The sequence below is a fragment of the Camellia sinensis genome, unplaced genomic scaffold, assembly GCF_055761805.1.
Source record: "Camellia sinensis isolate YWXY unplaced genomic scaffold, ASM5576180v1 Unanchor1, whole genome shotgun sequence".
NCBI lineage: Eukaryota > Viridiplantae > Streptophyta > Magnoliopsida > Ericales > Theaceae > Camellia > Camellia sinensis.
The window spans coordinates 26,938,506-26,955,335 of NW_028128987.1; the positions used below are offsets into that span (position 1 = coordinate 26,938,506).

Below are 16,830 nucleotides of genomic sequence, written 5' to 3' on the forward strand. Positions count from 1 at the left end.
GCGCTTGCATGTGTTTGTAACATTGTATGGAGCAAGTTGTATTGACTGGCATTTCTCCCATTATAAAATTGTCAAACACCTTATATAGGTGAATAGTTCCCAAGTCATGAATATGTCCTACCATTTTCCATACTTCGCCTCTAGATTCAGTTTTTAAAGCTAATATGGGTTATGTAAAATGGCTTATCGTTGATTTTGACAGTGTCTTGTTATGTTATTTGTTTAGGTATGTAGATATGATCGCAAATCCTGAGGTAGCTGATATATTTCGGAAAAGAGCAAAGGTGGGTAATCAATATTATTATATTTTTATTTTTATTTTTATTTTTGATGAGCCACAAAGAGATTTTTTTTTTGAAAATAAAAATGAAGTACAAAAGAGAACAAGGCAGGAGGACATGAAGTCCAAAAAATACAATATTATTATCATTACTATCTAGTATTATTTGCCTATAAAAAAAAATAAAAAAAGAAAAGAAAAATCTTATTGTGACCAATGTCAAGAACATAAGTACCACTATTGTTGTTGTTATCTTTCATATCTTATTACTTTTGCTTTTGAACTGTTCTTTTTTCCCCTAGTGCAAAAATATTTTTGGATTAAGTAATGACTAACTGCTGCTATTCATTTTGTCCATTTAGATCTTTCAATTTTCTTTTCCTCTCTATTTAAATATGGAATACATTGGATTCATGCTGTTGGTTTTAAATGTTCCAGACATTTTATGGAGTTATCACTGAGGTGACATATTGACACAGAACGTAGATGTCCAATATTCAGCTCTCATGCAGCAAATTTTCACCACTTGGAGGCTTAATTTACAATTTTATTAATTAATATTCTTTATTATTTAATATTTAGTTTCTTCTTCTTCCTATTTTATTTGGGTTTCTAGTTTCTTATTTTACTAGGGTAGTTAGCTGATTGATAAAGGCTTTGGCATTGTATTAGGGTGGTTTTGAGTTGTTTAAGGCTGTGACCTTTGTGCGATGTGGTTGGTCGCCCTTGTGTGTTTTTCTCTCCCATTCTCTATCTTATTCTCCCTTGTCGTTTTACATCAATTTGGTATTAGAGCCTCACTAAGTAGCATAGACATGGACATGTTGACACATCAATTTTTTTTTAAAATGTAGGATATGACATACTTGAGACACGTTAAAATTTTATATTTTTACAAATTTATTATATTTTTGCCTAAGAGTGAATATTTTCATTTTTTAGGATCAATTATCATAACAGCTGGGGAGATTGGAGCGGATATGGTCTATAGAATTAAGGTGGGGTGGCTTAAGTGGAGGAGTGTGTTTGGGGTACTGTGCGATAAACAAGTATCCACTAGACTAAAAAGAAAGTTTTATAGAACGGTTATTAGACTAGCGATGTTGTATGAGACGGAATGTTAGGCAACTAAGAAACAACATGTAGATAAGATGAGTGTTGCTAAGATTAGAATGTTAAGGTGGATGTGTGGCAAGACTAGAAAAGACAGAGTTAGGAATGAGTATATTTGTGAATGGGTAGGAGTAGTATCGATTGTAGATAAGTTGAGAGAGAATAGATTAAGATGGTTTGGTCATATACAATGGAGACCAACAAAAGTAGTAGTGAAGAGATGTGATACAGTGATGGTAGATGGAAGTGTTAGAGGAAGGGGTAGATCTAGATTGACGTGGGCTAGTGTAGTAAATAGATATATGAATTTTCTTAATTTGACTAACGAAATGGCCGTTGATAGAGTCGAGTGGAGAAGAAGGATTCATGTAGCCAACCCCATTTGATGAGACTTAAGGCTTAGCTTGGTTTGGTTTGGTTTGGTTTACAAATTTATTATATGTGATATATATGAGTAATTCATTCAAAGATGATGAAAAAAATGAAACATAACACTAATTACATTAAAAAAATCATATCTTTCATAACTTAAACATCAATATATCATTCACGTAAAATTTACATCATAAATAATGCAAAACAATTATAAAATGTTGTAATAAATATGATGTGTTCATCTTATAAAATGTTTAAAAGCATATTTGGAGTGCATAAGTTGTGTTTGGAAAAATGCTTAACATTATTCTATGAAGGGATTCATCACATAGAATGTGTTTTGGCCAGAAAGGGGTCATGAAGTGTCTAATATTATGAATTTGATTTTTAAAAGTAAGACACGTTGAAGAAGTGTTGGACACATTTTTAGGAGTGTCCAAAGAGTGTTAGTGTCAGATACAACATGCATCCTTCGCTGAAGTGTTCATGCACCTAAGGAGCCTCACAAAGATTCTAGCCTTGCTGCATTGAAGTTGCTACTTGCCTATACATCACCTACCATCATACCCTTCAATAATTGCCAACAACCCATTGTTGAAGATATTACCCAGTTCATTTGTCTGTCACCATCCCTGAGTTATAGCTGATATTCTCATTGATCTCCTTTGGTGTTGTGAATTGCTTTGTAGCTAGTCAGCTGTTGTGTTGCATTATTGACCTTAGATTAGTCGTCTATGTTACATGGACTTGGGTATGAATATCGGTTGTGGGGGTGTGTTCAAGTGTCAGATCTTCCTAAACGTAAATTTTAGGATACTGGGATATGCTTCCAAAGTCAAGTATGGGTATGGGGACACGTCTTAAACACTTAAATATATCGCATGTTGTATAATATTCTTAGATAACATGTTGTAAATAATTTAGAAATGTACTTCAAATTAAATGGGATTTATGAGAAATGCACTTAAAATTTTTATCTCCCATTCTTCTGAGAAGCTAAAAAAGTTTGTTTATTGGTAAAAGTGAGCGTTTTCTTTTTCAAACGTCATATAAAATTGTAAGATCCAAGTTTGTTGGTGAAGGATAAGGAGAGATGAAAGAACTATTTTGAGAAGTTGTTAAATGAAGAACATGGAGTTAGGTCAAAAGGGGAGGAATTAGGCAGTAATAAGGAAAATCAAGACTACATGTTCTATTGTAGGATTAAGAACTTTGAAGTGGAGATTGCACTTAAGAAGATGAAATCGAATAAGACTTTAGGACACGATGATATCCCTATTGAAGTTTGAAAATGTTTGGGTAAGAAGGGGGTGGCTTGGTTGACTATGTTATTTAGCAAAATTTTGTTGACTAAAAAAATACCAGAGGAGTAGAAAAAGAGTATCTTAATGTCAATCTATAAGAATAAAGGAGATGTCCAGAACTGCAATAACTATAGAGGAATTAAGCTAATATGCCATATAATGAAAGTGTGGAAGAGAGTGATGAAACGTCAATTGCGAGATATAACAGATGTGTCAGAGAATCAATTTGAGTTTACGCTTAGTAGGTCAACAATGGAAGCGATCTATCTTTTGGGGAGAGTAATAGAAAAGTATAGAGAAAAGAAAAGAGACATTCATATGGTTTTTATCGATCTTAAAAAAGCATATGATAGAGTGCCTCGAGATATAATCTGGTGGGTGTTAGAGAAGAAAGGGGTGACAAAAGGTTACATTGATGTGGTTATGGATATGTATGAAGGTTTGGTGACTACTATTAGATCGCCGATTGGAGAGACAAGCGAATTTCCAATTATTGTAGGGTTACACCAAGGATCAACCTTAAATCCGTATCTTTTTGCTTTCGTTGTGGATGAGTTGGCGAGAAATATTCATGATGATGTGCCATGATATATGCTTTTTGCAGATAATATTGTGTTAGTGGATGAGACTAGAGAAGGAGTTAACACTAAGTTGAAGACTTGGAGAGAAGCACTTGAATCTAAAGGATTTAGGATAAGCAGAACTAAGACAAAGTATATGGAGTGTAATTTTAGTAACAGTAACAATGGAAGTAGAGGAGAAATGAAGATTGAGGACCAAGCACTATTTAAGAGTGAACATTTTCGTTATTTAGGATCAATTATCACAACGGTTGGGGAAATTGGAGCGGATGTGGTCCATAAAATTAAGGCGGGATGGCTTAAGTGGAGGAGTGTGTCTGGAGTACTGTGCGATAAACAAGTACCCACTACACTAAAAGGAAAGTTCTATAGAACGGTTATTAGATTAGCGATGTTGTATGGGGTGGAATGTTGGGCAACTAAGAAACAACATGTACATAAGATGAGTGTTGCTGAGATGAGGATGCTAAGGTGAATGTGTGACGACTAGAAAAGACAGAGTTAGGAATGAGTATATTCGAGAATTGGTAGGTGTAGTACCAATAGAAGATAAGCTGAGAGATAATAGATTGAGATGGTTTGGTCATATAAAATGGAGACCAACAGAGGCAGTAGTGAAGATATGCGATACAGTGACATCAAATGAAAGTGTTAGGGGAAGAGGCAGACTTAAATTGACGTGGACTAGTGTAGTAAATAGAGATATGCATCTCCTTAATTTGACTAACGATATGGCCTTGGATAGAGTTGAATGGAGAAGAAGGATTCATGTAGCTGACCCCATTTGATAGGACTTTAAGGCTTGGTTTGGTTTGGTTGTTTTGTTGTTTATCTTTGTTGCGTCTTTGTTGGAGTTTCTGGTCCATCATCATTGGTCTGTGAACATCATCTGTAAGAAGACGATTTCTTAACTGGGTTGTATTTAACCATAGACCTGATTAACTAGCCTTGATCTGACCGAACTTTAAACTCATAACATAACCCAAGTCATTTGAACCCATCCAGCTTCGGCCCAACCATAAAACCCACCTACAGCCCAAATTCCATAAATCCACCTAGTATAATGCAACACCTTTAGCCCTAAACCTCTTACCCCACCATGTGAACTGACCAGCTACACTTGAACCAGACCAGTCCGACCAAAAAAAAAAAAAAAAAAAATTCCATCCAGACCCACAAATCAAAAAATTCTAGTGGCCCAACCTAGTCTCCTTCTGACCACCAACATCTTCACTTAACAAAAAAGAACACACGCCTAAAAAACCCCTTTCCTGTATTTTTTACCATAGTATAAAGAAAAAAAGATGTTTTAAAAAGTGACAAAAGGATAAAATGAGAAATTTTTAATAAGGAGGTTTTAGATGCTATGCTTAAAGCTTATGACGATCTTTATACTATATTATTATATAGTAAAGCTGGAAAAAAAATATATTTACAAACTTGCTAAATTACGAGAAAGAATAACACGAGATTTTAATTATGTCAAGTGTATAAAAAGTGAGAATTTAAGGGTGTTGGTAAACGACAAGGAGATTAAGGAAATGTGGAAAAAGTTGTTTTGAGAAACTATTAAAATGAAAAATATTTAGAAAACTGGAAAAGGAGACAAATATGACAATCTTGATGGAATTAGAGAATATAGGTTTTACTGTTGACTAAGTGAGTTTGAGTTGGAATTTGCACTGAAGAAGATAAAGTCAGGTAACATTAGGACTAAATTGTACCTCTATTGGGCCTTGTAAATGCTTAGTATGGAGGGGTTCTCTTAGTTAACAAAATTCTTTAAGATTCTAATGACTATCAAAATACTTGATGAATGGATTAACAATATCTTAGTACCTATATATAAAAATAAGGGAGATATAAAAAATTAGTACTATAGAGGTATTAAGTTGATGAGTCATATAATGTAACTATAGGAGAGAGTGATTAAGCATCGTTTAAGGGTTACAATAACAGTGTCAGAGAATTAGTTTGGATTTATGCCCTATAGATCATCTATCTCGTCCCCCCAAAAGAAGCCCTTCTTTTGAAGACCCCCCTCTGAGAACCGTATATGAGACTTTCATCTCGTACATCTCAAGCAGAAAAACACTCGTGTTGGAGAAAAATGGTGTGATCAAAAGGTATTGATGCGATGGAAGACATGTATGGTAGGGTTTGTGACTACAATTAGATCACCTGTAGGAGAAACTAGTGAATTTTCAATCATTGTAGTATTACATTAGGGTGATATCCCATGCTACAATGTTTGAAAAACCAGACCGAACTGGTTTTTTCAACTGGTTGATCCGTCTAGTTTTGGTTTGGATGAACCACCGAATTCGTTTTGAACGGAAAATTGGTAAATAGGGCTAAGAAATTCCCTTTGATCCTGATAACATGGTATGGCGAGTGGAGAAGCAAGCTGTAACGAATGAGAATATGCTCTGATCCTCTTTTACCGTTTTTCTATTAAACTGGTGAGAATTGCGGTTGAACTGATTAACCGTTCAAACTGGTAGGTGATTCAAGAAACTGCTCAAGATGAGCCACATGTTGCTTTTGTAAAACTTTGTTCCAAACGTGTCTTGAATGCCCAAATATGATGCATTAGCAAGTCAGCCACTTTGTTAAAAACTAGTAAACTTATTCATCTTGTTTGGGTTTCAAATTATTATTATTATTTTTTTCTATTTTTATTTTTATTTATTTATTTTTGTCTTTAATGAATTTGTGTATCATATTTTAGTAATCTTATTTTTACATTTTCGATGTATTTAATCTTAGTGCACTTAAAAAGTAAAATATTTGTGAAAAAATTTCAAAAAAATTCACTAAACATATGATTAGGCGCATTTGGATCACTTTTATTAGATTTCTTTACAAATATTTTATTTTTTAAGTTCATCTTGATTAGGTGCATCTAAAAAGTTTTAAAAAAAAAATTTGACTACAATATAATTTTTTTAATATTAAAGACAAAAAAAATTTGAAAAACCAAAAAACTCGAAAACAATTTTCAAAAACTAAACAAAACAAAGTGATTACATTTATTGCATTCACTGCATTTTTTTTTTCAAACACAAAGCATGATTAAAATTTTCCCCCTAAATAATCAATATAAATAATATATGTATTTTAAACTATAAAAATAATTTAAATGAATGTATCTTAGTACATATGTTTTTTATTTATTTATCAAAACAGAAGAAGAAATACTTATGTTTTTTATTTGTATAATTTTAATATATTTATATTAGAGTTTGATTTTGCCTGACATGATGGTTGAACTAGTGAGTGACCCTTGATTTGGTCCCTTTTTCGATTTGATCAATGGTCTGGGTTTTAGAACATTGCCATATTGTATGTTATCGAGAGAAACACTAGAGTCCAAAGGGTTTAAAATTAATAGAAATAAAACTGTAATATGTAATATAATTTTGGTGATAGTAGAAGTAGAAATAATGAAGTGAACATCGAAAACCAGAAGTGAACATCGAAAACTAGGAGATAACAAATAGTGAACATTTTTTATTACCTAGGTTTGATTATTAATATGAGTGAAGTTGAAGATCACATAATCTATAGAATCAAAGTAGGTTGGCTCAAGTGGAGGAGTGTGTCTTAAAATATTACACGTGATTGATTAATGCTAACAAATTGAAAGGAAATTTTTTTAGAGCAACTATAAGGCTAACGATACTTTACGAGATAGAACGTTGGGCAACTAAGAAACATCAAGTTCATAAAATGAGAGTAGCTAAGATGAAAATGCTTATATGGATGTGTAGTATGGGTTAAAAGTGAACTAAAAGAAAGAGGAATTGGTATTCCCAAAATTAAAACTTGAACTAAAAAAAGAAAAATTGATATTCTCAAAATTTGATTGGGACTTTTTGACCTTGTTCTGGAGTGCTCAGTCGTCCATGTCTGTTAGTCTACATAATGTTTTTCCCTTCCTTTCCTACACTGAAAATTCTCTCTTATGCTTAAAAGATTAGTTTGCTAATTTATGTTCTTGTTAGTAGATTGTATCAGAGATACGGAAGACGGTGGAATCATTAGGCTTTGTCGAAATTGAAACACCAGTTTTACAGGTTTGTGAATAACTCTTGTATTGGGGTTATGACATTGCAAATTTTAATTTTGATAAATTATTCTTTTGTTTCATCTTATATGTTTGTGTCTCGCTAAAAATGTGTGGTTTGAGTCCCTAAATACATTTAAATGCTGAACATGGTCTTTCTGAAAAGTGCTTTTAAATTGACCTTTTAAATTAACTAAGCTTCTTGTCACATCCCACCAAGTTGCCTAAACAAAGTCCCCACTAGAAGAAGGCTAGAGGTATAGAGGCTAATGGAAGATTCCTTAACCTCCTGGAAGACTTGAGAGGACGGGGGATACTTGTACATAATTCTAGAATGTGTACGGAAAGATTTGGAATAGGTTCTAGATAATTCTTGTAAGGTTGTGGAAGGCTCCGAGAAGATTCCACACATCATATTAATTGTACATTCTAGATAGTTCCTAGAAGGCTAGGTTACCTATAAAAGGGGTGAAGACTCATTTGCCTTGCAATCCACTTCACATCCAACCAAGAGTTTAAATTCTCTCTAAGAGCAATACGAGTGCATTCTCTTAAACTCTTGTGTAAACTAGCTTTCTTTCTTGTGAGCTTAAGAGTTAGGATGACTTAGTATCACTAGCAAAGTTTGTGAGTGACTAAGTGCTGCATGGAGTGCTTGGAAATAACCAAGGCCGTGACATTGTGCTGTCTTTTTTTGTAAGTATCCATGAAATAGTTCTCTTTTCTTTGTGTAGTACTAGTAGCAAACATGGGAACTAATAACTTGAGATGTAAAAGCAATTGAATGAGTAAACTTACGATTTACCGAATTGAGAGTAAGGTTTTTGTTTGCTCGTTAAATGTCTCTGTTTCTTGATCAGGCTGTGTAGAAATATTACGTGATCCATTTTTCAAGGCTGTGCAGAAATATTACTTGATCCTTTTTTCTTTTGTGATGCAAATAATTTTATGTATTTCCTGAAATGTTATCTTAATTGCTTTAATGCATCTCTTCCATTATCTCCCCTCATCTATGCATGCATGTGTATGAAATATCAATATATTAAAGCAGAAGGATTTTTTTGTATCTGTTATTTGGTTTTTAATTTGTTGGATCTACTAGGGAGCAGCTGGTGGAGCTGAGGCTAGGCCATTTGTTACATACCATAATTCTCTTGGGAGAGATCTTTATTTGAGAATTGCAACTGAGCTCCATTTAAAGAGAATGCTGGTGAGGTTTCACGTATTTTACTTTTGCTTTTTCGTATACTGAATATCAATAAATTCCATTGAAGTATTCTCAGCAGTTCAATATTGAATGGTTGGTTTGGCAAGCAATGCAACTTAGTTATTTTGAAACAATTTTGTCTCCTATGTAATATGTATAGCTAGAATTTTTTACGAAGTATTTAAATTTTCCTTTTAATTAGCTGATCTCTGGACATAAGAATATCCAAGATCCCATAAAGCATAGTAGCATGTCTAGCCTATTCATCTAGCAAACTGCAGCAGTTTGTCCTCAATATTAGACATACACCTTGAAACAAAGTCAAATAGAATGATCACTTTCTCTTGGTCTGGAGAAGATCTTTTTCTGACTATTAAACTCAGCAAATTTTTATCTCAACTATTTATTCATTTGTCAAAAAATTTCCATCACTTTGCTTTATCTAGGCTGTAGCTCCTTTTCTACTTGTCTTCTAGTCCTTTATTTATTTTATTTTCTAGTCAAGGGGGTTCTTCTCTGTTGAAGTGGTTTGCTATATATTAGACCTTTTTTTTTTCATAATCTCTCTCTCTCTGTGTATGTAGACATGTACAAAATACATGTTTATGTTCTTAAAATTATTTTATAAATTTAATTGTATTTTTGTGCTAAGTATGGCTTATTTTGTGTTTTTTTGTGGGGAGGTTTCTGCCTCACCTTTATTCATGACTGCACAGTTGAGGTCATTTAGGCGGATTCTTTTTTTTTTTCTTAAGTCCCTCTCTCTCATGCATGCACATCCAGTGCTTACTCTTTATTTTATTATTTTTGTGTCTTGTTTTGCCTCTTTTGAAAGGATTCTCTTGCTTTATTCTCATTCCTTTCCCACTCACTTCAGTAAAGTCCCCTTTCCTCCTTATCCTTCTACTCAATTTACTTTTTTTTGGGAGCTTTGCATCTCAATTGTCTAAAATAAAACTAAAAATAAAAAAAATACAAGAGTGCTTGTATGTTAAAACATTTGTTTCTTACTGGTATTTTTCTAGTCTTATAGGAATATGACCTATGTACTTAATATCTTTATCCTTGTTGATTTCCTATTTAGAGTCCCCATAAAAGCTTGTTTTACTAGTCGCATTGTTTCTGCTTGCAATTCATCCACCTTGCTTTGTCGATTTGCCTACTCATTTTATGGACTCTTTTTTTTCCTCCTTTCTTCTAACCTGCTGAACAGCTTCGGATGTATAATTGATATCACTGCTGGTACTGTAACCATCTAGTAAAAGATTAACACACTGTTTGGATTGATGGGAGAGAAAGTGAGGGGAAGGAAAGGAAGGAGAAGAAAAGGGAGAGGAAGTCTCCTTCCTTTTGTTTGGTTAGATAATATTTAAATTAATGATAAATATACTTAACTAGATATTTTAATATAATTATTATGAGAAATACTTTACTACCATTTCCTCCCAATTTTGGAGGGGAAGTGAAGTGCTTAAAATGTTTGTACTCTTTCCCCTCATAACCCCTCCAAACAAGATTTTAACTAAATTCTTCACTTTCTCTCCTAAACCATCAATCTAAATGAAGTGTAAAAGTTTTTTTTGTAATTAATAATAAAATAAAATACTGTTTTTTGGTTGTGTCAGACTTGCATATTTTCCATGCAAAATTCATGTCTTAAGTAGCACAAATTGCAAATGACAGGTGGGGGGATTTGAAAAAGTATATGAGATGGGCCGGATCTTCAGAAATGAAGGCATTTCAACTCGTCATAATCCGGAATTTACCACTATAGAGGTAATATCTCCATATTTTGCTTTTTTTTTTTGGTAAACATGTTGAGTTAATGTTTATTTGCATGATCCTTCTTGTTGGCTGCAACTATAGTTATAAATGTTGACTAAAATGAGCATTGATTAGTAGTTTTCTTAGCTTGAACTTAGATGTACGAAGCATATTCAGACTACCAAAGCATGATGAACATGGCAGAAGAAATTGTGATTCAATGTTCTCTTGCAGTCCATGGGAAGCTTACCATTGATTATCAGGTAAAAATGTTTGTTTATCTTTTTGATTTTCTGATAGGAGGGAGGAGGTCAATTTAATTGGCTTAAGATTCTGTAGTGTTGGCCTGGGTTTGGGCCAACATCCTGTTGTGGTAGAGGTCTTGGGTGACACCGAGTGTAAAAATTTATGTATTATTGATTGATATGTTGATATTTATTACAATGATTCATGATTCCTATATATAGAAGAGGGTGAGTGTGTAGTAGGTAAGGAGTAGGTGAAGTAGAGGTGGTAGTGGTGTAGTGGGTTAGGTTTAGTGGAGTAGGTGAGGTGGTAGTGGTGTAGTGGGTTAGGTTTAGTGGAGTAGGTTTAAGTGGGTGAAGTAGGTGGAGAGTAGGTGGATTTTAATAGCCCCCCGCAAACTCAAGGGGGATAGGAACTAACCAACTTGAGTTTGGAGAGAGTAACAAAACAAGAAAATACATAAAAATAAAAGAGGATAAGAGACACTGTATGGTCGTGTCAGACCATTGGTGAAGACACTGGATGGTGGTGTCATAACGTTGTAGAGGACACTGTATGGGGGTGTCAAAACCATGTAGAGGACACTGTATGGTGGTGTCATAACGGTGTAGAGGACACTGGATGGCGGTGTCAGACCGATGTAGAAGACAGTTTATGGGGTCATGTCGGACCGTTGTAGCAGACAATGTTCTGACAGTTGTTGTGACAGTTTACAGAGTCTTGCTGGACCCTTGTAGAAACTAACCGGAATCAATGTCGGGACAGTTTACAGAGTCTTGTCGGACCCATAAAGGAGCTAACCGGAATCAATGTCGGGACAGTTTACAGAGTCTTGTCGGACCCATGAAGGAGCTAACCGGAATCAATGTCGGGACAGTTTACAGAGTATTGTCGGACCCATAAAGGAGCTAACCGGAATCAATGTCGGGACAGTTTACAGAGTCTTGTCGGACCCATAAAGGAGCTAACCGGAATCAATGTCGGGACAGTTTATAGAGTCTTGTCGGACCCTTAAAAAGTCGCACCCTCAAAAGGCGTGCCCAACCTTTCAAAAGGCGTGCCATCAAAAGGCGTGCCCAATCCATAAAAAGGCGTGCCCGACAGAAAGCGTCGAGCCATCAAAAGGGGCGCCTGACACGCGGCGATGCACGTGATTGACAGAGCGCGTGTCGGCCTCGTCGTCTCTGTCTTTATAAACCAAAGTGAAGTCTGAGGCTTGGAAGCATAACAAACCAGTTGAAACCTCTTCGTTCTCTGTAACATTCTGTAACCAACCCTTCTCTGAAACACTCAGCAACCCAAAAACATGGTTTCTTCTTCCCGTTCAGCTACCCAGAACATAGCCTCCTCTTCCCGTGGTCTGCTCACGCTCTTTCCAGAACTGAACGAGTCCACAAGAGAAATAACTGGTGCGGTGGCCAGTGAATCTCAACCAAACACCTCTGGTTTTGCTCCGTTGAACTTTCCGATGCGGTCGGTGGAGCAAAAAATGGCGGTACAAACTGATATTGAGGCCAATCAGTATACTCTGAAGTCATGTGTGGAAACCATGACTGCGGTCACAAACTTGTCGCACCGGCTGCAAAGCAGGACAAATGAGGTGCAACAGTTAAACTCCCAGCTGGCTCTGCTCCAACGCATGTATAAGGATGCGCGAGCAGAGATAAGTGTGCTAAGACAGAAAACAAGGAGCTGAAGCGGAAGGCCACCGTGATGTTCCGATTTGGAGGTCCACCATATGCTGTAGTAGAGGAGCAGGGAGGAGGCAACTTGCTTGGTGGTCTAGGAAGCACGGAGGCAACACCGGCAAGGACCACCCAGGACGGAGGCAAGAAGAAAAGACCGGCGGCTGAGTAGAGAAGAAAAATCCCACTGTGGCTGTGGTAGTTTTGTTTTGTTTTTTTTTTTTTTTTGATGTAAAAGTGTGATCGGGGTTGATCCCCTGATATGAATAAAATGACAAGGTTGTGGAATGTTGTTGGTGTTATTTTGTGGTGTTGTTTTGTTTAATAAGAAAAATAAAATAAAAGAAAATAATGGATAAAGAAAATAGAGAAAAATATTTGTGGATGGGTGATAAGAAAAAACAGCAGTGTGATTTTTTTTTTTGTGGAATATAAAATAAATAATAATAAGAGAATGGAAAACGGGTGATGCTTACTAACAAGGGATAGGGAAAATATATTATAATAAAATATATATATATATATATATTAAAATAAAAGAAAAGGGTGAAAGAACGTGGATGAAATAAATTAAGAGAAAGGAGAGATATGATTAAAGTGGGTTTGAAAGTGGGAAAAGATGAGAGAGAGGGAGATAGAGTGGGTGCATGATGATGATGTTGGGTCCATGGAGAGAGAGAGAGAGGGATGTCCAAGAAGCTTGTGCTTTTGACAGTTACACATTACCCAAGCTGTATGTGAAGATGCATGTTACTGTCTTACACTTCTGCAGGCTTGGTATTCTTTGTGGGGCATTTGCAACACGTGACATTGAAAATTGTATTCGAAAATGATGACATCTCCAACATGAAACGTCTTGGAAGCAGCCCAGGCCTTGTAATCAATATTCCCAATGATGGTTCAACCAGCGGAGTCCCCAACCTTGTACACTGCTGCCATTGAAAACTTCAAGCCAGCAAACATGGCTACCAACAACAGAGCCACAGCTCTACACCCCACACCCAAATCCATGGCTAAGAGAGAGAGAGCAAATCGGGAAAAAAACAGCAGTGACGAGCAGAAAAGCAGCGCCAGAAACGCCAACGACGACGACGAGTAAGAGTACAACCACGGATACGTGAGAGGCGAGGTGAACGGCGATAGAGGCTAGACGATGATGCGGGTGCCGCCGCCGACATAGCGGAGGAGGGGTGTAAGAAAATGTTGAAGAAGTCAAGGTATGTGTAGAAAAATAAGCGGAATAGGTTGAGGTCCGGCGGGCGGCCAAGGCGAGGTTGCCGCCCGCCGGTGAAGCGAGAAATACTAAGGTCTTAACCTTGCTCTGATACCATGTAAAAATTTATGTATTATTGATTGATATGTTGATATTTATTACAATGATTCATGATTCCTATATATAGAAGAGGGTGAGTGTGTAGTAGGTAAGGAGTAGGTGAAGTAGAGGTGGTAGTGGTGTAGTGGGTTAGGTTTAGTGGAGTAGGTGAGGTGGTAGTGGTGTAGTGGGTTAGGTTTAGTGGAGTAGGTTTAAGTGGGTGAAGTAGGTGGAGAGTAGGTGGATTTTAACACCGAGTCACAGTCAACTTGTGGCTCTGTACCTTTTAAAGAAATAAAGTTGCGCCTTCACCATTACCTATGAGTTTTGGTGAGATGACAAGCGCTTGATCATACAATTGGTATCAGAGCGAGGTCTCAAGTTTGATTCCCTTGGAGGGCATGCTGCTTGGCGGGCAGGTGCTTTGGGGGGAGGGGGGGTTGGCCTAGGTTGGGGCCAACATCCTGCTGTGGCGGAGGTCCGGGCTAAGGTCGAGTCACAGTCGACTTGTGGTACTTGGCGCTGTATCCTTTAAAGAAATAAAGTTGCGCCTTCACCACTACCTATGGGTTTTGGTGAGATGGCAAGCGCTTGATCCTAACATGTAGCATTGTGTATGTTGAGTTTCTTTGGGCAAGTTTATGTATTTTTTGGGTAAATGAGTATGCTAAGTTGCTTCATTGATTTGTGGCAATATTATCCAGCCACAAAGGAGTAGATTTAAGTGCTGTTTCTTACCTTAATTGAGTTACTGGAAGTTTTACTAGGCATTACCTCTCTCATTTCAAAATTGCTTTTGCAAAGTGACTTGAGTTGAATTGTCTCTAAGCATCGACATTTGGGCACTGGATGGCTGTAGGAAAATTTGTGTTAGTTGGACATGCGCTTAAATTGTGTTAAAATGTCATATATTCTCTTCTAGTTATTTTATAGAATGGTTTTGAAGATTTTGATTGTCTTAAACTTAGCATTTTCCAAGAAACGTAAGAAATCTGTTCAATCTCTAATGCTCCATGCAGGGAGTAGAAATATGTTTAGAACGACCTTGGAGGAGGGACACCATGCACAATCTTGTCAAAGAAGTCACTGGGATTGATTTCATTGAGTTGGGCAATGATCTTAGAGCTGCTAAAGAAATTACTATTAAGACACTTGGTGCTGGCCTTGAAAATAAAGACAAATGTTCTATTGAATCATGCCCATCTGTTGGCCACGTGCTTAATGAGGTTAATCTGCATTTATTTTTTTCCAGATTCAGTTTTAATTTTGAAGTGTGCTTGGTTAGTATCGTAGATGGGGCTACTGGCTCCATAATATTAAACACCATTTGCTTCCGTTTAAGTGTTTTCGATATGCTTTTTCTTTCTTTTTATTCTTGTACATCTCTTCCATATGGTCTTACTAAAATTTTAATTTTGCATCATTTATCCAGGTTTTTGAGATTGAGGTAGAACCAAAGTTGCTGCAGCCTACATTTGTCTTGGACTACCCAATTGAGATATCTCCTCTGGCCAAACCACACCGAAGGTACGGAATCTTTTCCAGGAAATTGTTTGGCTGTTTACTACTTGCCATGCATACAGTTACTTTGAATACATCATAATATAGAAAAAACTTGAAATTACACCTTCAACTAGGATGAACTATAAATTTGAAACTTTTTGTAGGCTCTCTCTATAATATTGTTTATAACTAAAGGTGTAGCCTAAGATGTACAGTCAATTCTAAGAAGGTAACATGTCGTGTCCAACGCTTAGTTGCAGGAATCGTCCTAACAGGTGACGAATCTTCGTAAGAAACGCAATTCTGCGTTTCTTAGAAAGAAACGTGTAGGAATCGCGTTTCCGTAGAGAGAGAAACGTGATCCTAACCAAGATGGGAGCGTTGGTGAAGAAGAACAAAAACCCTAGCTTGTTGGTCAACAAAGAGAGAGAGGAGAAAGAAAGTGAAGAACCTGAAGGTTGTGTCTGGTATGTCGTTTGCTTCGTTTTTCTTCTTCTTTCATCACTTCGAAGGTCGTCTCTCTCTCTCTCTCTGTTTTGTCTCTATCGCAGTTCGTCTCTCTCTCTCTCTCTCTGTTTTTTGTCTCTGTCGCAGATCGTCTTTCCCTCTCTCTCTGGCAGATCGTCTTTCTCTCTCTCTCTCGCAGATCGTCTCCTCTCTCTCTCTCTCTCTCTCTCTCGCAGATCATCTCCTCTGCCTTCATCTTTGTCTTTGCCTTCGTCTCCTTTGCTTCTCTCTGGCCTTCACGATGTATACCTAATATATAAGTGAAATATATATATATATATAAGATAATAAAACATATAAAATCTTTAACTAAATATAAAATATATATATATAAAGCATATAAAATCTTTAAATAAATATATATATTTAAAAAATAAAAAAATAAAAAACATTGACACATTATTATTTAATATATATCATATATATAAATATAAATATATAATAAAAAAAATAAAAATATTAATATATATAATCTTTATAATATATTTACATAAAAAAACATTAACACATACAAATATAATATATATATATATATATGAGTATATATTATACATATTAATAAAAAAAACACACATATATGTAAAATAAAATAAAAATAAATTAACAATAACACATTATTTAAAAAATATAATAAATAAATAAAATAATTAATGTGTATTAAAATAAAAGTATTTATAAAAAAACTTCTAATGTGTATTAAAAAATATATATATATATATTACTGCTTCCCAAGGCGCTCCCAACCTAAGAAACTTCTATCGGCTCACGCTTCCTCGCTCCCGCCCCCGCTCTCGCTCCCGCTTTGTGCAACTAAGGTCCAACGCCGTGTCTAACATTGACACGACACTTGTTGGACACTTCTCAATACTTACACATAAAACACA

The 16,830-nt window shown here is 35.8% G+C and overlaps 1 protein-coding gene across 9 annotated transcripts in view; it reads left to right on the plus strand.

Annotated features, from left to right (window-relative positions):
• The window catches only part of LOC114275129 (lysine--tRNA ligase, chloroplastic/mitochondrial), a 49,750-nt gene that overhangs the window by 22,914 nt on the left and 10,006 nt on the right, over positions 1 to 16,830 (plus strand). For 4 of the 9 annotated variants that reach the window (XM_082910814.1, XM_082910812.1, XM_082910820.1 and 1 more), the window contains exons 5-11: positions 227 to 284; positions 7,664 to 7,732; positions 8,825 to 8,932; positions 10,613 to 10,705; positions 10,852 to 10,956; positions 14,956 to 15,162; positions 15,369 to 15,463. In XM_082910814.1, the coding sequence (XP_082766940.1) occupies positions 227 to 284; positions 7,664 to 7,732; positions 8,825 to 8,932; positions 10,613 to 10,705; positions 10,852 to 10,956; positions 14,956 to 15,162; positions 15,369 to 15,463 (735 nt within the window). The remainder of the gene's footprint in view (positions 1 to 226; positions 285 to 7,663; positions 7,733 to 8,824; positions 8,933 to 10,612; positions 10,706 to 10,851; positions 10,957 to 14,955; positions 15,163 to 15,368; positions 15,464 to 16,830) is intronic. The other 5 variants (XM_082910818.1, XM_082910815.1, XM_082910816.1 and 2 more) reach the window with 3 other exon arrangements.